Source organism: Fukomys damarensis, unplaced genomic scaffold (assembly GCF_012274545.1).
Source record: "Fukomys damarensis isolate Sample0158 unplaced genomic scaffold, DMR_v1.0_HiC HiC_scaffold_30, whole genome shotgun sequence".
NCBI classification, from domain to species: Eukaryota; Metazoa; Chordata; class Mammalia; order Rodentia; family Bathyergidae; genus Fukomys; species Fukomys damarensis.
In genome coordinates, this window is record NW_022900942.1 from 65,879,451 (window position 1) to 65,906,308 (window position 26,858).

Here is a 26,858-nt window from a genome sequence, read left to right on the forward strand (position 1 = left end):
AAACTCAACTGTTTTTGCTTGGGTAGAAAGAATTTTGAAGGAAGATGCTACTGGCTCTCTGGTAAAATTTTATGGGTGTTTGAGTGAGAGGGGAAAGTGATTAATTTTTCCCTTGAAACTCGCTTTTTTGTTATCTTTTTTAAAGTAAAGAAGAATTTTTAAAAAGGAAAAGAGAGCTGAGTCTGTGTGTAAATAGAAAATAGTTTTTAAAACTAAAATTGGGCTATCTCGTTCTTTTCTGTTGTCAGAGCTAATATATAGAGTTTTCCCAAGCATGGTTATTTCCCATGTAAGCAGATCAATTCATCACTAAATGAGTACATTTTGACAGAAAAGTAATAAAAATGAAAAATTTAAAGTAGTTAAAATTTATGCAATCTGAAATTTACCCAAAGAGAAAAATAAAATATGCTGGAGACAAGAGACCCAAGCTCAACTCTTTAGAATCCTAAGAAAGATGAATTTTAAAATCTTAGGTTTTGTTGGGATTGTAAGAAGTTCTATGGGTTCTAAAGAAGAAAAATAAACTAAAACTCAATATGAAATGCAATAAATGTAACTCTTTCCTCCAAACTTAGGCGCAGTAACAGAAATACATATTTGAATGTTTCTGGATCATCCACTTAAGAGAGAAATACCAAGATGCGACAGATTATTAAGCCATTTTAATGAACCTGCAACTACTACAGGTTGGAAACATTAGGAGGGAGAGAAGGCCAGATGTTCGTTCAGAATCTCTTTACAAACAGTAAATGAAATGTCTCCGTGGGGTGTCTGGTCACGGGATAGCCAGAGACACCTGACACTGGTGGAATATTCTTCGGAATCTGCAATATTTTTGCCCCCCAACCAAAAAACAACCAAAAACCAAAACCTGAGCTTTATTCTGTCTGTTCTTTTTTAGTCAGTTTCCCTGTCATTCACATTTTCTTTCCCTGCTTTCTGCTCTCTATTCTGTTCCCTCTCTCCTTCATATGTGTACCTAGGTATAATACGTGTGTGCGGTTTACCCAGTACACATTGACCCAACTCACTATTATGTGATGTCAAACATTAGTTTAAATCACATTACATTTCCAAGTACTTCATCCTTCTTTTGAATCACGCATCCAGTTGAGCACCTTAGGAAAGACACAGTAATTTCCTGTGAAGCATTTTCAGTGATATAATCCACAGTTCAGCCCATTTAAATATTGGTAACAGGTTAAAAATTTTAATTGTTTTAAAACATCAATTATGAAAATGTTCAAAATATACACGAGCAGAGTGTAGTTCTGTGAACTTCATAATCTCAGCACCCTATGCCTGGCATGGTGGCTGAAAATAGCAGGAGAGGTGGTGGCTCTGGGACCTGCTGCTGGGCTGGGCTGGGCTGGGCTGGACTAGGGTCAGCGGCCAGGCAGGCAATACTGCTTTATCAGAGTCAGTGTGTGTGTTTTTGTGTGTGTGTACTCCAGAGAGCCCAGGTTCTTCTTCCTGAAGCTCTTCTCGCTCCAGAGTTGCTCCTGACCAAGCAGCAGCCTGGTGTCCTGCTGCAGGAACCATAACGCATCCTGGGGTCCAGACCCAGCTCCTGCCCAGTCGGAAGGTGCAGGTGGGTTATGTAACCAAGCCACCACCTCCCCATCCAGCAGGTGTGTAAGGTATAGAGGAGAGCCTGGCCTGTGCTAAACATCATTGGAACATCTCGTTGCTTCTCATAGAAATTGTTAGCATATTTGCTTCAATTATTTGGAAGTTCTTAACAATTGATTTTATAAGTAGAAGCAGCAGCTCTCACCACCACCATTAATTATTACATCATTTTAATTTTTTTTTTTTTTGGTACTGGGGATTGAACTCAGGTCCTTGTGCTTGTCAGGCAGGCACCAGAACCACTGAGCTAAATCCCCGGCCCTTTAATTTTTTGATACATTGATTTCATTAGTGTATATTAAGTATTCAGAGTATTGGTTTTCATTGTTTCCGTGATTAGAAATAGTATATTAAACTTGGTGTGGTGACACATGTCTATAATCCCAGAACTCTGAGTGCTGAGGTGGGAGGATCTTAAATTCTACCTCAGCCCAGGCAACTTAAAAAGACCTGTTCTCAAAATAAAAATTTAAAAAGGGCTGGGAATGTTGCTTGGTGTGAAGCAAGGTTCAACTTCCATTCCTGTCCCACCCCCCAAAAATTTAAAATTCAGCAGTCTTGGTAACATTTCAACATGTAAATCACATTGTCTTTTTTATCCCAGGTTATATCTAGATGACGGTTTATATTTGAAAATTATGTTTAGATATTGAAGATAAGTCCAAGCAGCACCCCCAGTTTGTGTTACTGGCCTTGCTAGGAGCTGGATCACAGCACCCTTTATAATCCTAGGATCAGATCCCGGTTATTCCCTCTTCCTGCCCTGAACCCAGATATATCTGGGTAAAAACCAGGAACAAGGCCAAAATATGTTGCATCTCTACTTTGTACTGTTGTAGATAGCTAAGTTAGTTAGAAATTATCATAAGGCAGTTAGACAAAGCTGGGCCTCAGCATAGAAAAAAAAATTGAGACACATTCACTAGTTAGCAATGTAAAAAGAAAACAGGCGTTACTTCCCCTAGATGAATAGCAGTGATTGATACTCTAAATAGACATCAATCTCCCCAGCTCATTTCCTTTCCAGAAATTCCTTGTACAGGACTTATTTTCCCACTTGATCCGTGTTTAATCAATATTACCTGGTTGACTGTACTTGTAATCTCATTGCTTGATCATGGTTTTGTCCCACCTCTTGCCCACCTTGTAATTTTCCACTGGGTCTTAGAGTTTTGTCTCACCTTGAACCCGCCTCACCTTGTGGCTTTGCTCAGTAAAACACCTTTGAAAGGTGTGGTGAGCAGACAACCCACTTTCTGGTCCCCTTCTGTCTAAGGAATCTATTTTCTCTCAACTTTTTCCTACTCTTCCCTTGTTCCTAGAATTCATTCTTTGATTTTAGAGAACACAAACTCACATTTCAGATATCTAGCAGGATGGGAGTGACAACATTTCTTCTGCTTGGATTATTTTTGCTTATTTAGATACCATTTTTTGATTGCTTGTTGCCCTTTAACAGTACCAGGCACTCGTAAGGGGCATTTTCTGTGAGTTGTCTCATTTAATTCACTGAACAGGATCTTTGAACTAGTAGTCTCATTCCATTTCGTGGAGAGTAAACTGAGGCATGGAAAAGCTAGCTGTGTTGAGACTCTGGTACTGGCCTTTGCCCTGGCACCCAGCCATATCACTGAGCTCAGAGACCCTTCCTGCGTGCCCCGTGCTCGACGACAGGACTCCGCTGGCCTCTGGCTGGCTGGCGGGCACCACTGCTTCCTGATGTCACGGCTCAGGTTGGGACTGGTTTTTGGGGTGCGGAGCTGTGGGCTCTTGGGGAGACTCTGAAAGTCCTGGGCCTGGGTGGGACCCTGACCCAAGCTCTGGGGTGTCCTTGGAATGCTCCCTGAGAGAACCCCCTATCGAACTTCATGTGATTGAACATTTTACATGCGTAAACATCGTACTCATGCTAAAATTACATCTGGCGTTTGCTTTCATTGAAATATTTTGGATCAGTGGAGAGAAGAAGTATTTCCCAGGCATCTTATCACTTAACTATATTTCTGTGATTATTACTTGTATCTTGATGTCTTTTCTGATGAATTAATCTGAGATTTGACTTTTACACTGGTTTGATGACTCACAAGCCTGATATTGCATCATAAGGTTCAGGAGGCCATCAGTTTGGAATCCTCTGCTGGCTTGCTGAGTTTTAAGCTCCTTCGCTCTCTCTCTCTCTCTCTCTCTCTCTCTCTCTCTCTCTCCTCTGACTAAGCAGGGGAGACCAGGCAGGGTCTGTGTTCTGACCCCTGCTCCTTTTTCCCACCTCAGAAGTATGGGAGCTTTTGCTAGCTCCTCATTATGATGCTAGCAAGTTAAGTTGGAAATGTCAAAGGTGATGCACTTCACAAATATTAGTTCTGCATTTTATATAAAAGCTTTCTGCCTTATTTATTTATTTATGGGACTGGGGAGTGAACTTGGGCCCTTGAGCTTGCGAAACAGATGGCGGGACCACTGAGCTAAATCCCAGGCCCTCTGCCTAATTTCTTTAGGCAAATAATAATTTTGCTGGGAGAGTATTACCAGATATATGTGTGGGGCAGAAATTATCCCTGAATCCACAGTAAGGGGGGAAAAATAAGCGAGAGCATATGTTGTGATGGTTTGTGTCATTCTGAGCTTTAGAACGAAAACAAACCTATTTCTAAAGATGTCAATCAATAAAAAGCGTGAGTATGAGAAATTAAGCCAGCTCCTAAGAAGATTCTCCGCAGCCTACCTGTCAGTCCCTCACTGTACGTGGAGCCCATTCCTGAGACGCAGTCATGAGCATCATGAAGTGGTTAAAAGGTTGTGTTTGCTTTCCTGTTTGTTTTTTACTTATAAATTACAAAACATCCACCTCGTGTTTTCCAGCTAAGTCACTGAAGTGGTTTGTCTGAATGACACACAGTAAGTAAGAGGCTCCCTTGTTTTCCAGAGGAGAGCACTCCCTGCTCTAATTGGAATTCCCAGGGCTTCCCCCTTCCTGGGAGCCTTTTCACAAACTTCCTCTTCTCTTGGGGTAACCAGGCCTCCAAACTCCTGATCAAGATTGGTGAGCAGCCCTAAATCCTCAGCTCCCCCAGCTACCTTAGCTTGCATGTGTGTGAACAATGGCCAAGATAGTGGATCCAGTTTGTGAATTCTGTGATTTTTAAAACTCTCCCTGAGCCAGAATCCAGGTCTGAGCTACAGGGGTCTTGCTGAAGGGAAAGGCTGAAGGCTTTTTGTTTGTAGTTCTACAAATGTCTCATTCAAACAGTGTGCCCAGATGAACTTTGCTGTTGTGAAAAATGACTGCTCAAGGTGAAAGGTTGTATTCTTGTCAGCTTAGTACCTTTATGAATAATAAAAATAGCCATTTAGTTGTGCTGTGAATCACTGACTTGATAATTGAATATCTTTTGGAGTATTTAACATAAATGTCTTACAGCATGTGTGTGCACATTCAATATGTATGATTTGTGCTTATTAATTTTACTGCACTATTAGCGTTCTGTTACTGTAACACATACCTGAGATAATCAATTTATAAAGAGAAAAGGTTTACTTGGACTTACAGTTTCAAAAGTTTCAACCCATAATCAGCCAGCACCACTGCTTTGAACAAGGCATGTGGCCAGGCAAAGCTGATCACCTCGTGGCTACCTGCAGTCCCCAGCAAGAGCTCGTCCCCAGTGACTTAACATTTCTGCCACCCCCAATAGTGTGAAGCTGGGACCAGGCCTTTCGCACAAGAGCTCTGGGGACGCCAGAGCCAAACTTCAGCAAGCAGATAGACTGCTGTGGAATTTCCTTCGGGAGAACAGAGTGCCAGGCTCAGCAGCATGATGTATAGGAATGGCACAGGCTGGGATGAGCCTGTCCCACTTCTCTTCCTGGCCTCTTACAAAGGGAGGAGGTCCTGTTGGAGGCCACAGAGTCTGGCTGGGGCCTCCCTTTGCTGTCCTACTGCACCTTCACTAGCATAGCAGGCGCGGGGCACAATGTGGAGCAGTGGCCCAGAGGCTTGGTGGGTGAAGTTGAGAATCCCCAGGAAGGTGAGAGGGGCATGAGTTGCTCTGATGCATGGATTTACTTCCCGGGGCCTGTGGAGCTGGTGTTTCCTGTTTTGCAGAAGGGAGGCAGGAGCTTATGCCCGGCACCCATGCCGGGAGCTGTAGGTGGAGACTGGGGAGTCTGGTGCTCATGGGCGCTGATGAGTGGCTTAAGGGGAGGGCTTCGCCGCGGTGGAGGCTGCTGCCTGGGAGCTGTGTTCCATGAGTTCATTTATTTTTCCAAAGGCCTTTGGCTTCCAGTGTCCTGTGGTCTCTCATCAGAGATGACTCTTCAGCAGCCTTGTCAGTCTGGGCTTTGGGAGTGGGAGGAGGACTAGAACCTGCTGTTTTGACATGTGGGGATGAGCTCAAATTGTAGAGGACGGAGAAAAACAAGCTTTCTTCCTGAGCATGCAGGGCTTCTGGGCCTGGGTTCCTGGACCAGCTCTGCAGTGTGTCTGGGAGCCCTGAGGGCTGGCAGGTCCGGTACTTGGGTGCAGCCATGCGGGTGTGGTTATTCATCTTGCAGAATGAAGTCAAGGCAGACAGAAACGGAGTGCCGTGCGCACACACAGGCAGAGGCAGTATGATACGTGTGTGTGTGTGTGTGTGTGTAAACAAGCATAGACACACACAAGGCATTATACCTGTGCCCTGGGATGCAGTGTACAATATATTTTGTGCTGTCAATTACAGGAAATACTTAAAAATTCTGATGTTAGAACTTTGTCTTGGAGCTGGAAGATAGAAGCCTTGAGTTCCTGGCCCTGTTTGACCCCTTCCCGGGTCCCTTTGGGGCTTCACTTTGCCTGTGGTTCGCTTAGGACCTCGTTGTGCTGAGGATTCATGAAGTTGAGTGTATGGTGTGCAGAGCCTAGGCCCTAGGTGGCACGTTCCCTTCCCTGCCTTCTTGCTTCTTAAGATTGTCTGGTAGACGTGCTGATTCTGATGTGGGAGTCCTAAGCCATGAAGTCTGATGTGGGAGGCCTGACCCTGGGCGTCCAGCCACTCACCTCCCAGAAGCAAACAGGAAAAGTCATGGAGGAATAGGAAAGGAATTTAATCCATGTTGGTACATTGGGAAGACAAAGAGTAGACGTCCTTACTCTTATTTTCAGGGGAAGCTTTGAGCTCTATGTTCAACAGGAGAAACCCAGGGCCAGGGAAGAGATACTGCAAGAGCTGTGCATAACAAAGCAGTCTGCCCAGATGTGGCCAGTTGGTCTTTATTTCAGCTCTGCTTCGGCAGTGAGGCGCTGGAGATGTCCTTGTCACAGGAGGGTCCTGGAGATGGCCAGGGCCGCCTCTTTTGCTGCCCCAGGGTCTTTGCCACCACTCGGGGTGGTGACATTGTGGGGTGACGCGTCTGCAGGGTCTGCTGTTTCTGAGATCCAAGGTGTTGCAGCTGCGGGACAGTGAAGGGGGGACCCTTGTAAAAGCTGGCAGTGGAGAGTCCCTGAAAGTCTTCAAGGCGGGTCAGGTAAATTTAGGGTTAAGGTTGTGTAGCACCAGCTTTAAGACAGGCCCACCGTTAGTGATTAGCAGTCAGGTCATGAAAGGGACATAAAATACAGAGGCTGAGATGCCACGCTTTGTCCTGGCTGAGCTCACTCCTGGTCTTCATTCGCCGTGGCTGCCAGAGGTTTTTCTCTGCCTGATTTTCCTCCTGGCCTGGAAGCCAGTTCTCTGCATCTCGAGGCTCAGGGTGCCCTTCCAGTCTACATGTCCACCTGTGCTCTCTGTTTAGCCACTGCTTCTCATGCCCCTCCTCGTTTCTTTTCTCGACTTTCTCGTCATCAGAGGACAGGGTTACAGACGTTACCTTTGGGTTAAGAAACCAGAGGGCATTTTCCCCATTTTTTTCCTTTTTATTGTCTTGTTTGCTCTTCAGTGAAAATGTGTCCATTGAGCCCTGTGTGGGCCACTCCACATCGCCAGGTTCAAAGTACTTGAGAATGTTTGGAAACAGTACTTTCATCTGTCCTGCATGTCACTATTCCCCGAACAGCGCAGAGCAACAGTGATTCACACCGATGTCCGTATGTGAAGCATTTAAATCATGGAGACATGATGTGGGCTTTGCAAAGTCCTAGGTTTACTCCCTGCACCCTGGGGAGGGGGAGGTAAGGTAATAAATTTCCAGGCAGATATGCGTGGATTCTGTGTGAATACTGTGACACGGCGTCCTCTTATAGAAAGGATTTAAGCACCATGATTTCCGGGTTTCCTGGGTCCTGGATCCAGGCCTAGCATGCTGTGTGGATCCACTGTGTGTGGGAGCCAGCATGCTATGCCACCTGTGATGCTTTGCTCTGACCCAAAGCCTGTGCTACAGTGTGCTGTGCAGACCGGAGCGGACCCAAATGCTGTCTGCTCTAATCAGGCTGGTATAGACATGGACAGCGAGTCTCGAGAAAATGTTCATAGGAATTTGACAGATTACTATGATGTTGATCTAGTTGAATAAAAACAATTGAATTTTGTATATCCGCATTTTATTCTACCAGCAATCACATTTATGATACTTTACATTAATTTGCTGTGAGATGCATTGGACTTGAACAAAAACAAAATACCCTGCTTCTTTATTTTAGATCATTTGAGAAGTTGGGCTCTGATTAGCTGAATTCCCCTGCGTGGGTGTTTCTTTCTTTTGGTAGGAGGGTTCAGATTCAGGTCCTTGTGCTTGTGAGGCAGGCTACAGATCCACTGCTGAGCTAAATCCCCGGCCCCATTTGTGTTTGTTTCTGAATTGGACAGGATAAGCTCAACTCCACTTGGGGATCTGTCTGCATGGATGGGCCTTACTGCTATCTTGTGGAGCTTTTGGTCCCAAATCCACAAATTTGAGGGTTTGACCACAAAAGAAAACTGGAGCACAGACTCCAAAGGAAAGAAAGGTGGATAATCTCTTCACTTTTGCTAAAACTAAGAAGGGTTGAGAAAGTAAAGCTGGTAATGGCTTTAAAGTTCATAATGTGCCACTTCTTACCCGCCGAAGTGTGGAGTAACACCCGCTCTTTATGGAGAACGTTTCCTTTCTTGTTGTTCGCATAGTTCTTCAAACGTAGGATGTTAATGCGTGCAGTTTCCTCAGCCTCGACCACACCAGTGTGGATTTTAATGATGGGCTAGAAAGGAATAACTAATCCTCCATAGTTATTACTGCTGCCCACCACAAACAATGGCAACGATAGTCTCATCAAGAGCGTTTGCCAACCAGTATGATTAAGCTAAATTTAATTCACCCAAAGACTCCAAAATGTGAGCATTGCATGTTCTCAGAAAAGAATTTTCCTCTTTGGGAAAACCAAAATAAATATTCTTAAAACCTCTGGAGCCTGCATCTGAAGCTTGTCTCCTTTGAAGGTTATTTTTCATGTGCCTGCAACGCTGTATCTTCTGCTTATATACCAGTGACTTAAGGGTGTTTTGTTATCTGAATACAAACAAAATTTCCATGCGAATTTGAACTATGATTGCTTTTACTTGTGTGCTCAGTTGGAGTGCTTTTTGTAGGGGGAAAAATGGAAGTAAGGAAGTAACTACAGAGGGATATCCAATTACTTTGTGAAATGCCTCTCCTGACAGTCAGAACACTGAAGTAGAAGGTGAAAATTAAGCATTCAGCCATAAAAAAAAACAGACATAATGGTTTAAAATTGAAAATCAGTGCTTTGAATTCTTCAGTTCTTTATGCATTGGTTGGTGAGTTAACTTCCCTTTCATAGCAGATAGGTGATAAATTCAAACAATTAAAAGACTTTCTCCCTCCCACTCCCAATTTCTTTATGCCCAGCTGGGACTTTCCTGCAGAGTTCGGGCTGCTAGACTTTGCTCAACACACACACTCATGCCTGCTTCTGTAAACACTGTGGACAGCAGTGGAACCCGCTGTGTGGGCGGAAACACCACCTTCTGCATGGTGAAACCATGAGTTAGGTCTTCATGTCCACACCTGGAAATAAGGACACCCTTCTCCTAATTTGCAAGGACAAGAATTGAGTTGAAGGCTTCATAATATCTTATTACATAAAGGAAATTTAAAAATTCTTACCAGGTGAATTAGGATAGGAACAGAAGATTTGGGGAGGGAGAAGAGAGATGGGAGAGAGGCAGATAATTAAGAAGTGCCACACATTTAGGTCTGAGGTACCAAAGTTATCGTAGTGATTGTCACCAGCATGTATTGAGTTTGTACTTTGTAGCAAGCTCTGTTTAAATGCACTTGAGTGCACTCACCATTTATTGAGGGGGGGTACAGAGAAAAAATGACCACTCAAGCTGGCAGACTCCAGGGTAAGTGCTTGCTATAGAAACAAGACTTTCCTCCAAAAATTCTGTGTGCTCAGGTCAGGGGTTGATTTCTAGACTGTGTGGAAGAAGAGTAGCTTTGTGTGGCTGTGCAGCACAGAATTCAGTCCTTAGGGTCAGAACTAGTTCAAGATGTAGTCGCTACACCTAGAGTAAGCATTTTTACCAACACATGTGCATTCCCAGAAAACATCCACTACTTTCATAAGACTGCACATTGAAAAAAATGGGGAGAAAAACAAGACTGAGGCGAGTCACTCAGAAGCTGTGCAGCTTTGTAGCTAGAGAAACAATGCAAACAAGGAAAACCCTAACAAAGTACCAGGGCCAGATGGGGGAACTGGTTGGTCTTTAGCACTAGACCCTAGGGCTCCATCTCCTCTCCTCTCTCTCTCTGTTGCCTTCCTGGAAGTCTTTCCTTTTTGCCAGTTTAATACTAGGATCCAGGGGCTGTCTTCATCATCAGTCATTTGTTCTTTTTCCTTTAACACATCCCATCCAGCCTGAACCACCAGATGGGACAGTCCTGTGTGTACTACCTGTGGTTCTGACCACCCAGCAGCAAAACACAGGAATCATGGCCCCATGTGAAAGTGCTGAACCCAGAGGAAGGGAAGCTGCTCTTAGATGTGCCCAGACAGTTTAACTGAGTGGAGAGAACAATGGCTCTTGAGACCATGAAACTTTTTCTTGTCACTCCTAGTGTTAAGGGACAAGAAGGTGCTTCTGCAGGGTTGCAAGTTGTTTGTGGAGGCTATCGTGTGTTGGTGAAGTATCCCCTTTATTTGAGAGAAGATTTGCTCCTGATCACTGTACAGTGTTGATGTCCTGCCAAAAAAAAAGGCACAGGAAGCAAAAGTGACTTTTGTGTTACAGGGATGTCACTCCTCTGCTAGTCTGCATGACAGAATGACAGTTCATAGCAAAGCAGACTATATTTTGCCTCAAAGAGGGACAAAGAGAAGGAGAAATAACTATAAAGATTAGGGGCCCTTGATTCTAGTAATCCTGCAATGTCCCAGGATATTCCAAGATTCCCAGTGGCTGCTTGCAAGTTTAGATAGTACCTGACTCTGTATACAAGCATTGTGACAGCTCAACAGTCCATCTGGTAATCTATCCAACCACTAAGTGTTTAACTGACAGGTAGCATATACAGTGTGGATACAATGCTCTACAGAGTGATGATTCACTGCCTTGGCAGAAAGCCAGGCAGCATGAAATTTCATCATGCTATTGTTTACATTCTTTATACGTCCAGATTTTTCATGGAATATTTCTGGATCTCAGTCGGCTACCAGTCACTGAAATCATGGGGCTACGGTTTAGATTTGGATGTCTCCAGACTCTCATGCTCTCATAGGTGGGGCTTTAGGAAGACGATCAGATCATGAGGGAGCTGTACTGATGAGTGGAGTTAGTGGAGTCATCAACTGATGAGTTCAGCAGTTGAACAAGCTGTTAGCAGGTGAGGTTGGTGGAGGTCACTGAAGAAGTAACCTGAAAGGGTGCATCTCCTTCCCTGGCTCCTCCCTTCCCTCTGTCTCCTAGCTTCCAGGATGTGAGCAGCTTCTCCTCCACCAGGTTCCTCTGCCATGCTATTTCTGTTTTAAAGACAGCCAGCCATGGACTGAAAGCACGAGCCAAAACAGACGTCTCCTCCTTTTAAGTTGTGGGTGTTGTGCATTGAGTGTCAGCAATAGAAAACAATTGAGACGTAGATGGCAGAACTGGACCACAAGGACTGCTCTGTGCATAAAAGATCAGCCCTGAGATGTGCCCAGCTCTGTGTGCTGTGTGTCCTAGATGACTCAGGGAGCCGCCTGGAAAGCAGCCCAGTGGGTAAGCACAGGGGGACAGGCCCCGTGGCTAGGAAGACAGTATTTCTGGGGACCCGGGTGACCTTCAGAATAGTAGCTTTACAGAGGCACCGACCTCCAGTGGTGGACAGAAAGAATCACCTCTCTGTAAGCTTCGAGCGCATTGTCTTCACGGCATGTGCTGTCGTCCTGTTCACATCGCCGTCTTTGTCACTGAGGTCCTCAGGTTGAGGAGCGATTTTGTGGCAGGTGGTGGGACTGTGGGTCTTGATGATCCAGAGCTGACCCCATCTTCATCACAACTGGTCACGGATCGAGGAGCAGAGCAGACTGTGGCAGCATGTGTAGTAGAGCAGCTTGTATTTTACTAAGAGCACAAAAACATTTTTGTTTCGTTTGTTTGTTTTTTGGGGGGTTGAGACAGGGTCTCACTACGTAGTTGAGACTGACCTGGAACTCACTATGTAGCCCAGGCTGGTCTCGAACTCACAGCAATCTTTCTGCCCCAGCCTCCTGAGTGCTGGGATTACAGGTCTGCGCCACCATGCCCGGCCACAAAAACATGTTTTTAACCCAGCATTCAAAACCTGCTTTGGCTCAGTTTGCATGTTTTGAAGGTTTTCGCCCAGATTATTTCAGTGACCCTTTCTCACCACTTGGTTGTTCTCTTAGGCTGACCTTGAACTCCTGGGCTGGACCAGTGGTCCTGCCTTACCCTCCCCAGGAGCTGGGATCTCAGCAATCTTCCACTATGCCCAGCTTCTCTTTCTTTCTTTTTAAAAAAATGTATGAGTTTTGTTATATTAAACAATATGCACTCAACAGGAAAATAAAATATTAACATTTTAATACATAATGAGTGTTTAGAATAAACCCCAACATTTTCAACATCAACTGTTTACCTGCTTGCAAAATCTAAAAATTAACAGCAGAAATAAATTCCTGTGTGGACTACAGTGAAAATACAAACAAGACTACCACAGAAATAATCTGCTTCAATTACTACTCCTAGGGTGTTCTTCATATGACACCAGACACTAGCGTGTTCCATATATGTGTCTCTCTTACAGTGACAGCATGTGTGCTTAGCTTCCTTTTCCTGTCTGGCAGGCCATACTTGTCACCTCTCTTGTCTTCTTCTCTTGTCAGGAGCTTCTATTACATTATAACCATGTGCACTTAGCAGGAAAATAAATTATCAAATAAAATATCAAATATGTAATGAGCATTTAGAGTAAACATCAATATTTTCAACATTAACTATTTGCATATTAAATCTAATACATAACAAAACAAATTTTTAGGTGACCTACAACAAATATACAAATAAAACTACCACAAAAATAATCTGTACTTCATTTATCACATCTAAGGCAGTCTTCACACATGGAAATGGCATGTTTCATAGACAAGTATTGCTTATACTGATAGCATGTGTGTTGTGTTTTCCTGTCTCCTTTCTTAGGACACACTGGACACCTTGCTGGTGTTTCTGTTTTCTTCAGAGGTTCTTGTGGTGTTTCACCAGTCTTGACCAGTCTGCTCCAGAATTCTTTTGCAGAGTTTCTGGGGCAGAGATTTTCCTTCCTCTGTTGTAATTGATTATTTATCAATTCTAATCCCAATCCTCTAAGAAAATTTCCCTGTGATATTTTGTGTGTGTTTTTTTTTTTATAAATTGTGAAACTATTTACGGCTGACATCTTTAGGATGGAGTAAAACATAACCATTGGGCATTGCTTTGTTTTGAGTGACATCATAGTTGCTACATAACTCATGGAGGACATCTGTCCCACGTTCATTTTGTTGTAAAATGTGACCATTTCTGATTTCATTTGTGTTGGGGATTCGCTACCAGTCTTCTTTTCTTTTTTTGTGTGTGGGGAGTGTGTTTTGAAACAGGGTTTCATTATGTAGTCCAGGCTGGCCTTGAACTATGTAACATAGGCTGACCTTGAACTCACAGGATCCTCCTGCCTAAACCTGCCAAGTGCTGGGGTTGCAGATGTGTACCTCCACACCCAGCTTTACTTATCGCGGTGAGCTTCACTCAACATGGTATAATGTTGACAGTATCAATACTAGTTGGTTTTTATTCACCACATAGGAGTCCAATGTTATATCTTTCTGAAATCCAGAGACGGTACTGTACATTTCTCTGTTGTGAACGTGCTACATTTTTTCAGGAATCTCTCCTTTGTTCTTTGGAATAGTTCCTGTGCTGATCAACTGGTATTCTTTTAGCAAATGTAACGTCAATGGGTAACTTGTGAACCAGTTGTCAGATGTGACATTTTGGTTACTTTTTGAAATTGGTGCAACATGTCTGTTCACATGCTGTACAAATACAGACCTGGTGGCTGAGTTCCAGAATAAATTTCTAAATTCAACTGTTTTTTGCATCTACCAGGGCATATATTTTTAAACTGTATTTTGAAGGTTTATTTGGCATATATGACCGAAAGCTTTAACAAACACAAAATAATGTAAGTTGTTTGTCAACTGTCATGTGTTCAGATGGTGTATAAATTGCTTGACAGTTTGAAACAAAGCTTTCAAAAAATGAGTGAATAGCAGCCAAATTGGCAGAATTTTTTCTCTCTCGGCAGGTCTTTGTCATCAAAATATAGGCTGTTTTGAAGGAAATCAAATACCTTGCAAGTCAGTATTCTAAAAAGCTCAATGCCTAATCTGGCACTTTTCCATAAATCCTTTAGAGTCTGGGGATTAGAATGATAAAGTCCTGCTATGAATGATTTTAGTTCAGATAGTGAGGTGTTACGATAAATTTTTGTTCGAGTATTACCATTGATGCATATAGAATGTTTTACTTGTATTTCATTTTAGTATATTCCAAAATATCTGGTAGCATATCGTCCATTACAAACAATTTCCAACACTGATTTGCAGCATTAGCATTCCAATAGGTTTCACCCCTGGAAAGAACCTAATAACATTTTCTGACCTAGTTCTAATGCTGGGTCATTCTGGTATCCATGACAAGTTGGTAGCATTTTGACTAGTCAAACATTTATTTACATTGCTGTTTTCTTCCTTGGCTGCATCAAGGTCTTCATTCCCTACTTCTGTTTCTGTCATATCTGGTTCTGTGTCACTGTCACAACTTCTTTGGCTCACATGATTCAAGTTGTCAGAAGCTGAATCACCTGATGACTCACTTTCAAGCTCCTCCCAATGGCATAATGTAAAGCAGAATTCCCTGGGATCTTTTACTGGGCTGGGCTAACTCTGGAGCTCCCCAGTGGTGTAGACAGGTGGCGCCCCTGGTGGGTGGGAGGGGCTGGCGGGTGGCGCCTCCTTAGCCAGCCCTGCATCTTCCCAGCAGCTGCCCACCTGGCCCCTGCACAGCTTGCAGTCACTCAGCCTGCGTCCTGAGTCTTTCTTAAGTCCCATTTGAAGTCCTTCTTCATTACTGAAATGCACCTTCCCAGATCTCCCTTCCGTTCTGGGTTAGCTTTTATATTTCAGGTGCATAACATTCATCTCTTGAAAAATTACTTTACTCTGAAATAGCTCCTGTGACTCCCTTCACTGTGGTAGAGAGGCGTTCTCTTCTCGTGTGTGTTCGCATGACACACGAGCTTACTGGAGTGCGACAGGTAAGTGATTGGTTGGAAACTGAGAGGCAGGAAGTTCTGGTTTGGCCAGTGACTCAGCCTAAAACCTGGGTTTGTTGCTTCTAACCCTTCTGCAAATTCGTTCCTGTTTATTTAAATGGGGTTGAAAGGAGCACACTTCACACAAGGCGCCGTGATGGTAACCACCATACAGAGGGGTGTCTGTGTTTCTATTTTCTGTGTTCCTGATATAAAATAATTTTCTGTGTGTTGTTTGGGAAATCACAGCATGTGGAGAGGAGTGCTGTGCACTTCCTAGTACTGTTTGCTTACAGATATGCGTGGGCACGCACGAAAACATACGTGTATACACCAACACACGTGCGCACCGTCTGACCGTTGTGATTCACAGTGAGGGGAGTTGGGGAGGAACTGGGAATCCAGCCTCATCGATAGTACTATTTTCTCTGATTTAATGCCTCAGTGTCAGTGGGCCTCCTTCTTACACTCTCAGTATGGTTTTCCTCTCTGCCAAAGAGGACTTTTGATAATTTGCTTTCCCTTGTTTCTTAGAGCATTTGCTTATATATTTTTTCAGGTGCTACACCCCTTAGTCTTAGACATGGGTAGGGCTCTGGACAGCTAAATTCCTCCAGAAACAGGCAGAGCAACCGGTGCCGGGCCTCAGGGACAGTGGGGTCCTCTGAGGTCCTCCTCTGGGGGCGATGCTCACACCAGTGCGATCAGCCCCGTCCCACTTGTCACAGCAGCACCAGGGGTAGGGGTGCTGAACCCCAAAGATCCGGTGACATGGACCCCAAGACTCCACACCAGAGAACCCCACTTCTCGCTCAGGTTACAGGGGTGCGAAGCGGCTTGGTTACAGATGGCAGTGAGTGACAGGACAGCTGCCCCAGGCCCTGGAGAAGACAAGGGCTCTCCTGTGTGCTTCCCTTGGGGTAGAAAGGAGTCCTGTGTGGTTGCGGGGACGGACTGCACGGCTTCCAGAGTGGGTTTTAATTAGTCTTCCTGTAAATGCCACAGGTGGCCTCTGACTACCAGGCCGATGGGGCCAGGCCTACACACATTGCACTGTCTGTGTCTGGGGTCTGGAGGCTCGAGGCACTGACACCCAGGGCCTGTCCTGCTCATGTACCGAGGAGACCGGCCGGCACGAGAGGGGTGGTAGTGATGCTCTGACAAGGCAAGGGTGGAATTTTAAGGTTAAGAGAGACGTGGATTGCAGAGGCATCCCCCCAGTACGTGACCAGAACGTGAATTTGGGTTGTGAGTCCTTCATTTTGTCTCCACAGGCTCCTTCATGATGGTGAACGGGTCGGGGCGGCCCGAGGGCCAGCGAGCCCACCTGCTGCTCCCTCAGCTGAAGGAGAACGACACGCACTGCATCGATTTCCACTACTTTGTATCCAGCAAGAGCAGCTCTGCTCCCGGGTTCCTCAACGTGTATGTGAAGGTCAATAGCGGAGCTCTGGGGAGCCCCATCTGGAATCTGTCGGGGGCTCCGACGGGGAGATGGAACCGGGCGGAGCTGGCCATCAGCACGTTCTGGCCTAACTTCTACCAGGTACGGGCTTCCTTTCCATTGCAGGTTTTGCAGCACCCTGTAATTTCTGAGAACACAAATCTGTTACTCGGCAGAGAATATGTGAGATGCTGTTCTCTCTTTGTAAATAACGCAGTCAGTATTGCTGTGCTGTGTGATCAGGAGGGTCTCCCTCCTGGCTTTGTAAAATGAGCAAAGCATGAGTCTCATGCCTCTAAGCCTGACATACAGGATTTAAGGACAAAGCTGTGACCGGAGGAGCAGGGCAAGTGGCGCTGAGTGCGAGGGTGTTGGGCCCTTCTGTGCTAAGCAGGCTGAGTGACCCAGAGAGCTCTGGAGGCTGGAAAAAGCCATCTCTGTCCTGGACGGGACTCTCCATGGCCCAGCCAGGAAGTGAGCCCTCGCACAGGGCTCTGGCTGAGTCCATGTCAGTGGGGCAACTGCGTGTTCTGCGCTGGTAATTTAGAGGAGCCCATGCGACCCTCTGTGCCCACGTTGAGTAGGTGGCCTTTAAAGTAACAGCAGACAGAAGCTGGGGGCGGTAGAGCTTGGGTGCAGAAGCGATCTGAGGTCGCGTCCCTGTCACAGACGTTGTCACGCCCAGAATCGTGATGTGGGACCAGAGACGGCGCACGAGTGGCAGTGGCCTTGAGGAGCTTTTCCCCTTAATCCACAGTGTGCTTTACAGGTAGCTTGGTCCTGGTTTCCAGCTAGGAGGTGTCTAGAGAGACCAGCAGAATCTGCAGTTCTCTTCCTTACTCCTTTGGCTCACTCGGGAGCCAGCAGGAACAGCGTGTAAGATCACCCTCATGTTTAGTGAGATGCTCAGCTAGACCCTGGGCGGAGATCGGGGCCTCTGAGGGCTGCTGGTCTTCGGGGGGTGAACGGCACCCACTCACCCCTCTGCCTGTGGTCGGCTGAGGTCCGCCAGTCGGCCCCTCATCCCTTCCGCATGGTGGGATTAAATGCGCAGAATCTCCTCTCTTCATTTATGTTTGTATCCTTGTATCTACAACAGCTTCTATTTAGTGAATGCTAAATAAACATTTCTTTTTGGTACCGGGGATCGAACTTAGGTCCTTGCGCTTGTGAGGCAGGCAGCAGAACCACTGAGCCATAATCCCCAGCCCTAAATAAATGTTTCTTGAGTGGAAGTGAGGAGGTAGTAGAAACTCTGTTAGTATACACTTAACCTATGATAAACCCTTTTAAGAGTATACTTGCATGATATATTTTTTAAAATATTAAAAATTTACATACATCTAAATTAAGCAATCTATTGTTAGTCATTTTTCCTGAAAATAAGAGTGATTGCAAATATTAACTGCCAAACTATTCATAGTAGCTTATTTATACTAACAAAAAATCAGACCCAGTTTTATTTCCAACAATAGAGAATTTAACTTATGGTACCTCAGTATAAAAATTCACTTTACAACCATTACGGATAATGTTGCAAAAGAACATTAATGATATATTTAAGCTTATGTTACTAAGTGGGTAAAGCCAGGTTTAAAGCAATATATAAGTTCCATTCTTAAAAAGTAATAATATGGACCAAAATATATTCTGAAATAAATACATGAAAAGTGATACCTGCTTAGGCAGTGGAATAACAGTTTTTTTTTTCTTTCTGCCATCTGTCCTATTGCAAAATTTCCCTAAAATACATATATAACTTTTATTTGTAAAAACTGGTTTTTCCTCAAGAAGGAGAAAATCGCATGTAATGGGCACCTTCATTTTGTACGAGCGTACTAGTAATCAGCCCGTCACTAGTGTGATGGAAACACGGCCCTGGGGGTGGAGGTTGCCCCGCACAGAACTGGACAGGGAGCAGAGGCGGTGGGTTTGGCCCAGCAGGACTCCTGCCTCTGTCTGCACATGGCCCTGGCTGGGAAGCCCATGGGATGAAGCAGCTTCTTAGGGTAGGGCCAGCCCCCTGCTGGGCACAGGCAGCTTCTGGTCAGGGCCTGCGGGATGCACTGTTTCAAGAGAGGAGGAGGGATCTCCCACCTGCCTGTGCCCCGATTTCCTTCTCTTTGGCCTGCATGGTGCCCACTGTGGTCTGTAGAGTGTGCTCTGTCCGGGCTGCTCAGTGTCCTTTCTTCTTACAGCCTTGGCTGTGTGGCGATGGATCTAGAATTCCTGTTTCACATTTTTGTACCTGGCTTGTCAGGCACATTCAGGGAATGATTTGATTTATGTGCCTGTAGGAGACCAGTCTTGAGAAAGCAGTGATGAAACTGTGCTGAAAATTACTGGTCCTGGGTACCAGGCTGTTGTCATTTTCAATGAAATCTTGCTTTCTTGGTCACCCTTAGAAAAAATGTTTCGCATTTCTGATTGTGAGCCTGATCTGACTCCTAAGCCCTCCCGCTTCCTGCTGGGGTCTCTCACAGTGCTGAGCAGTGTGTGATTCACTGAGCTCAATTAGAACTTTATTCTCATAGCTTCCTGGCTCACTTGGAAGTCTGTTGCTCCTCTGGCCTCTTAGTCTGCTGTGCTGCAACCACCAAACATCACAAGTGGGGCCACTGATGTTCATTTCTCGTGCTCTGGAGCGTGGGAGTCCACGGTTAGTGTGGGACTCGGCCCACCTCTCTCCCTGATGTGCAGATGGCCCGTCGTACTCTGTCCTCCCGTGACTTTCCCAGCCTCATCCTGTAAAGGAACTGATTGCCTCACAAGGACACAGTCCTTATGGCCCAGCCACCTCACACAGCCTCACGACCTAGTGCCATTGCTTTGGAAATTAGGATCCCAATGTCCATTCTGGGGTACTAGAAACATGCAGTTTGTAACACAGACCGATTCATTAGGAACTGCATTGTCCTTGTGTAAAAGACCTGATGTACTTTTTGGTTTGTAAGAATTTGCTCAGCAGTGGTGGGGACCCACCTGTTCATCGACAAGCCAGCGCATGTCCTGCCACATCTGTGAAGCTTGGCAAAGATGGTGCCTCCCTGAGCGTTTCCCTCTTTCTGCTGGGGCAGTCATGCCCTGGCGTCCTTAGCGTTGGAGCAGAATAGCTGAGGTGCAGTGCTAGTGCTGTGAGAGCGGTGTGGCCGGGAATCTCCCCAGTGCTCAGCTTCACACCCCCTAGGCTAGTTTCACTGCTGAGATGAGAAGGACAAGCTTACTAACAAAGGGAGTACAAGAGGAGACCGCTTAGCACTGCTCATCCCCACCCTGCCCTGCGTGCCTGCCTAAGGGGAGAAAAGGCCAGGGCTGTCAGGTGTGGCCTGGGAGAAAGCTACAGACTGGGCCCCGCCCCTGGGGCCGGCAGCAGCAGCACTGGGAGGGAGGGAGCTGGCCCTCAGCTCCTGCTGCTCTTATGGGGTCTTGCAGGGCTGCGTGGATGTGACTCCTGGCGAGACTTGTCCACATCCTGAGGTGTGAATCTGTACGCGGCCAAACATTGGTTCTGGCCTCACACACGCATGCGTGGGACCTTTTCTTTCATGAACATGCTGCATCAATGTCAGCACCCTAAGGATGCATTCTTAGGGTGCGGACCTGCTGTTGGTAGGCCGGAACGCGCAGGTAGTGCAGTGGGACACAGGTGTCCACAGAGGGTGGTGCTCCTGAGAGAGTCCAGCAGGGCGCAGGGAGACTGCAGTGCTCTGCATCGTGATGGAGGCTGCAGATACAGAGATGAGTATGTGGCTTCCCTGTGCTTGGCATATCCGCCTGTTGGAGCATATTCGGATGGTGTTTTATTTGTATAATGTATTTATCACATTAGTAGTCGGGGCTTTTTGTTATTGTTTTTTTGCCGGTATTTTGTGGTCCTGGGATCGAACTCGGGGCCTGGCACATGCTAACCGCATGTCCTACGACTCAGCCATGGCCCTGACTCACCCTAGCGTTGTGTGTCAGGCGAGATGGGCCATGAATGGTTTGGAGGCATCTCCCGTTAGCCCCCTCCTGTAGTTGAAACATGGGTTGGATAGACTTGGACTTGCATAGCAGCCCTTCTTCCTCACAAGCCTGGACAGCTGCCTTATGCCTGGTGAGCCTGCTTTCCCTAATTATGGCCTAAGTATAGTGAACTTGCAAGGTGTGAGAGAGGAAAATGCCCTTAGGATATGCTGACCTCTTTGGAAGTGGTGATGTTTGAGGGGAGACATTGAGGAGTGAAATGCTGATGCCCAAGTGCTCTCCTGCCTAAGCGCTGCCCAGCGGCTCGGTTCCCTGTGAGGAGGGTGTCAAAGGGCAGAGGAACCCCGGAGACTTATCTGTGCAACACTGGGGGAGATGAAGCCTTCCAGGTTCCTTCTGACAGCGCAGGGGAGGCTTCTGGAGAGTCCTGGAGCTCTCCCTTCCAGAGACTGGCCTTGGGGGCCCACATGGAATCCAGGGTCCCCTTTCCTTCTCCCTCTGGGGCCTCTGTCCAGAACGTCCATTTCCCTCGCAGGACAAGCTGCAGGGCTGGCTGTGGTCAGAGTCTGCTCTGAGAGTTGTCGTGGTGGGGACAGGTCACGGCAAAGAAGCTGCCTGTCACACAGGACACGAGTGCTAACCACCCTTCCTGGGCACAGCCAACTGGAGAGCGAAGCCTCTCACAGGGCCGCCTGCCCATGCCCATGCAGAGTAGTGCTCTGCAGGCACCCTCCATGCAGTGCTCACCTGGAATGCCGGTTAATGGCTGTTCCTAGAAACATCAGGTGTCAAGTATTTGGTGATTAACACCAATTTAACTCCTTAACGAGCATCTGTCCTAATCGCTGCTCCTTAGCACTGCCCCCCTGGGGCTCAGTGTTGGCAGAAAGTGCAGCTCCTACCTGCCGAGGGCACCTGCTGCCTTGGATTTAGGAATCTGCTTCCTGCCATTTCAAGATGTATTTCCTTCTCATAGTCACCACTTGCTTTATTGCACTGATAAAAGAACTTGGCTCCTGGCTGTGATTTTGCTTCCGGTCCTCCTCTCCTTGTCCCAACATATTTTAGATGTGTGCCCCTAAGCACACTCGTCCCTGATCGGTATTTCTGGGTTCTTTCTCACACACACATTGCACAGAGGCCAGGAATCTGACCTGCGCTTGCCCACATTCCTCCTGAAAGCCATCGATTCTGGCTCAGCTAGGGCTGGGGATGGGGTGGGCTCCTTGATGGAAAGGGTGGCTTTGTAAAGAGAAGTGTGTACAGGTAGCCTGGACGCCCAGTCCCAGGCCTCTTGGTGAAGTGGGGGGGCCTGGGCGGGTGGACGTAGGTGGAGGGGTGAGATGCCTTGTTGGTTCACTGCAGTAAACAAATTCCTTAGATAAGGTCCGGGTCCTGGTGGAAGATCAGGCCTGAATGCCAGCAGGGCCCTGCTCTACATCCTTTGTACAGAATTTGTAGGACGCACTTCCGGGAGAGGTTAAGCCAGGATTGACCCTGTCTGGGCTGACAGCTCTGTTGGTCAATGAGGAGCGGAGGGAAGAGGGGTGGCGTCATCTTCCCCAGCGCTTCCCCTGCAGCTCCATCCTCCCTTCCCCCACCGCTGCCCAGTCTCTGTTGTGTTTGCCCAGCCTGCTTGCTTCCCACTTCCCGGCAGGCCGGAAGGCAGATAGGTGAGTGCCGGCCGCTCGACTGCCCACTGCTGCTCCGAAGCAGTATCCTGGAGCTCACTGGGCCCTGTACTGCAGCACGTTGAGCAGTGTTCAGAGGCCTTAGCTGGCCAGAAGGAAGGAGACGGGTGCAGGTGAAGCCCGGCAGACTCATTCTGCAGGCTGCCTCGTGCCTGCCTGCCTGCGCGCGTCCCTGATTCTCCAGGGACAGGCAGCCGTGACACTGCCTGGCTGAGCGTCTCCAGCCTGGATTGCTGACCCTGTACATTCCCTGGCCAAGTGGGAGACCGCTCAGGGCAGAGTGGGGAATTGGAGGGGACAGTGGTCTGCGATCTGACCGTGATCCACGCTCTGGCCTGTGCTCCATGGAGATAGCGGGGACACCTGAGTCACTGTCACTGACTCTGAGACCCTCCTGGGAAGTTCACAGGTGGTCTTTTCACCCTCAAAGACCATGTTTTGTTTATTCATTTTAAAAGTTCATTTTCAACTTATTTGATGATGAGGAATGAGCGTAGCTTGTACCTCCCTGTGGGCTCCTCCTTCCTGCTCCTCAGAACTGTCCCTATAACTTCCTGTGGTTTGTCCCTCCCCTTTAATTTTCTCCTGTGTCTTTTTTTCTAGAATGAGTACTGAGCTATGATCATACCGTATTCCTTCCTAAAGGGAGAGCATTGCTTTCCCCCCAAAAATAAAGTTGAAGAGTCATCAGGAAAGCCAGATAAGGTGTTCAAGAAGGGGCGTGGCCTGGGGAGTGCTCATCAGGAGCGCTTGTTTGAGGTAGATGTTCAGGACACACACACACACACACACACACACGTGCACATGCTCAGGGAATAATAATAATGAAGACTAGGCATGACAAGCCACCAGTAACTGGCGTATTGGCGTATTTGTTTTCCAGTAATGCATCAGTATAGACAAACGCTGAAATATTTTGATTCTCATTTTTTAATGGGACATATTTTGTGGTTTTGCTTGGGCTGTTCATACTACAGAAAGTTTTCCAGTATATATTTCTATTTATTTAATTTCTTTGACAGAAGAATGTGATTTTTGAAAGTGCGTAGGATCCACGTGTGCTTTTTGTGTAAATCAAAGCCAGGTGTTTTGTAGGGGAACTGTGAGAGAGGGTGGGGCACACCCTGGGGAGCCGAGGCCCGCTGCTGCCCACACCTGGCTCTGGCTGTGTGAGCATCATGTGGTAAGCAAACCCTTTTCTCTGCTCGCCCCTATGCAGGGATGTGGCAGCAGGGAAAGCTAATTTTGCTCTTGGCTGAAGTGGGAATATGGGGCTGCTGCTGCAGGGTGGACTGCGCCCCGCACTTGGCTGGAGGACAGCTTGAGGGCTGCTCCGGCTCTGCAAGGCTAGGCCCAGCCCAGGGCTGTGTCTTGTGAGCTAGGGGAGCGTCTGTCAGTGACCTAACCACTGTGCCCTGTCCGAGAGCTGAGGGCTCTGCAGGTCTGCAGGGCAGTGTGCCCGCCGTGCCTGTCTGCAGAGAGGAGAGCACGGAGGACTGGGTGATGCTGGTCCTCACACACCTGTGGCCTCACAGGTGCCTCTGAGCCACCAGGAGCCTTGCTGATGACTGCGTGTACTCCGACGGTGGACGCTCGCTTGCGGTAGTTCTGTGACCCCGTCGGACAGACAAGCACGCGGTCGACTCTTGGGGTACCCTCGGGAGACTGGTTCCAGGACCCGTGTGTGTCCCCAGATCTGTAGGTGCTCAAGTCCTTCATGCGAATGGGTGCAGCGTCCGTGTAACCTACGCACACCCTTGTGTGTACTCAGACCGTCTGTAAGTGCTCTCAGTCCCTGGCTCAGTGTCACTGCTGTGCAGCAGGCTCATCCTGTGTCCTTACAGAACGGCGGCCCCACAGCCCCGAGAGCCTCTGCCTGTGGTTAGACCATCGATGTGAAAGCCGGGGATGTGGGGCCCGACCCACTGCGAGTGGCGTCTTGAGAAAGCTGAAGCTCCTGGGACTCTGGGCGGTTTTTGTCACCCCATCTACCCACACCTTCGATTTATGTGTATTTCCTTGTAAAACACCCCTCTCTGGTTCATGTTCATTCCACAGTGAGGCGCCCAGGGCCCACGGCACTAACGCCTACCCACATAAGCCGGTGCAGCGACAGCTGTTAGGTGCCACAAAACGTCACCATGAAAAGCACAAACACTCTGATCCCAGCACTTGAGAGGCTGAGGCAGGAGGGTCGTCATGTGTTCAAGGCCAGCCTGGGTGACATAGCAAGACCCTGTCTCAAAACCAAAGAAAAGTGGGGGGCACAAGCACGTGAAAACCGTAGGAGTAAGTTAAGGCGGCACGGACCCTTTCTAACAGCGTGGAAGCTGAAATGAGGAGATGGCAGGCCCTGACGGGTGCTAAGCTGGGAGGTGAGCGTTGAGTGGCGGGGCCCTCTGCGATCCTCACAGGTCCACGAAAGACCGGGAGTGCTCTGCAGGTGTTGGGTTTTGGGGTCACAGACACATTTCAGGAAGTAGGCAAACCCACAAGTGTGGAATCGGAATAATCAGAAGAAAACTTGTTTGCTAATAAAAGATATTTAAGGCAGCGTGAAGTGAAATACCATGTAGGGAAAAGTGACTCAGCATAAGGGTGGGTCCCTGGTTCTCAGACGATCTGCACCTTTTCAGATATTCCTGGAGTAGGTCGGGCTAGAGGGAGGCGGAGTTTTTCCTAAAAATGTTTTTGTATCAGTAATAGGAAGCGCACAAAAATATTTATCTTCAATGTAGCTAATCCCAAGGAATATAGTAGAAGATGCATCTAAGAGCCTAGTTTTATCGTTAAAGTGTTTCAGATTTTTTCCTAGTAATGCATATCTGTTTAGTTTTACTCATTAAGTTTATTGGTACCTTTTAGTTATACGATGTGATGATACTCATCATCGGGAATTTGTACCTATAAAATATATTTTGGTGCTTATTTTCTCACCATTCTCCTGCCCACCCTTCAGCCCCTCCACCTTTCCTTACTATAGGCTCTTTTTTGTTTTTTCTTTTCATAGGTGATTTCATTCCTAAATGAGTTGGATTTTATTTTATTTTGTCTAATATTTTGGGATCCATTGAGCAGTTAGTTTATATATTTTGTCATAGTAAATTGCGTTTAAGTATTGGTTAAAAATGGTGTGGTGATGTCACCAGCCTAAATAGGCACGCACGATAACTGAAACAAGTCACAGAGGGGCAGGGCTTTCTCACTGCCGTTGCTGGAATTGAGGGCTGCCACACACAGTGCCAAGCGTATTGTATGTGGCTGTGACAAAGTGTTGCTCTTGACATGTGCTTTCTTGTTAGCAGAGTAATGACTGTGTTGGAAAGCCATGCAGCAAAGTCTCTCTCAAAACAGGAGGCTCGGCAGGAACTATTTCAGGTTCTGCAGGCCAGCGGTCTTGGTGGCAACCAGCTCTGCTGGAGCCGGGCCATAATGCAGGCGCGTGGCTGTGATCCAATAAAACTTTACTTGTGCACATGGAAATGTGAATTTTATACAGCTGTCATGTAGCAGAAAGTATTCTTCTTCTCGTTTTTCTCTCACTGTGGCAAAGGATATAAACTGTCCTGAGCTTGGGAGCCATGCAAATACATGTGACACATGATGTGGCCCACGGGCCGTAGTTTGCCAGCTCTTGGAATTTATGCTGTGAAAAGTATGTCACAGTACTCTCTTGCATCTGCATTTCTAGGTCAATTGCATCATTACTGTGTCCTTACTTAAATCCAGAAGTAGGAGTTTTAGAATGTAAGTATGTGTACACTTGAGGACACATGTGAATGTGTGTGATATGTGGTCATTTCATTTTGTGGTGGTTAAGCTTGATTGTATCAACTTGATTGGCTTGGGACCATCCTGGGATGGGTCTGTCTGGGCGGGCATGGAGGCCCGGCCTTGGATCTGTGTCTGATCTCTTACTCCTTCCTCGCTGGTCCCATTCCCCAGCTCTGCTTCCTGGCTGCCCTGAACTGAGCAGCTTTGCTTCACCAGGCCCTTCTGCCATAATGTTTCTGCCTTGGAGCCAGCTTTACATTGACTGAATCCCTTTAAACCATGAGCCAAGCTAACCCTCTCCTCCTTTAAGTTGTGGGTGTTAAGGAGTTTGTGTCAGTGTGGGGACAACTGACTGATACAGTTTACACACAGTAAGTATTTACAGTAGTTCTGGGTCTATAGTCTGTCCTACTTGGTAGTTAAGGCATTTGGGTAACACGAAGAGTCCAAACTTGGAGGTAAGTTCAGTCAGGGTTGTATTCTGACTCTTAGTATTTGTGTGACTTCAGAAAAATTATTTAACTTTTTCACATCAGCCTAATCATCCCTGAAAGTTGTTTTTTTTTTTTTTTTTT

The 26,858-nt window shown here is 46.8% G+C and overlaps 1 protein-coding gene across 8 annotated transcripts in view; it reads left to right on the forward strand.

The window, feature by feature from the left end:
* The window catches only part of Ptprm (protein tyrosine phosphatase receptor type M), a 608,602-nt gene that overhangs the window by 186,939 nt on the left and 394,805 nt on the right, over positions 1-26,858 (forward strand). For all 8 annotated transcript variants that reach the window (XM_033757448.1, XM_033757447.1, XM_033757449.1 and 5 more), the window contains exon 3: positions 16,683-16,954. In XM_033757448.1, coding sequence (XP_033613339.1) covers positions 16,683-16,954 — 272 coding nt within the window. The remainder of the gene's footprint in view (positions 1-16,682; positions 16,955-26,858) is intronic.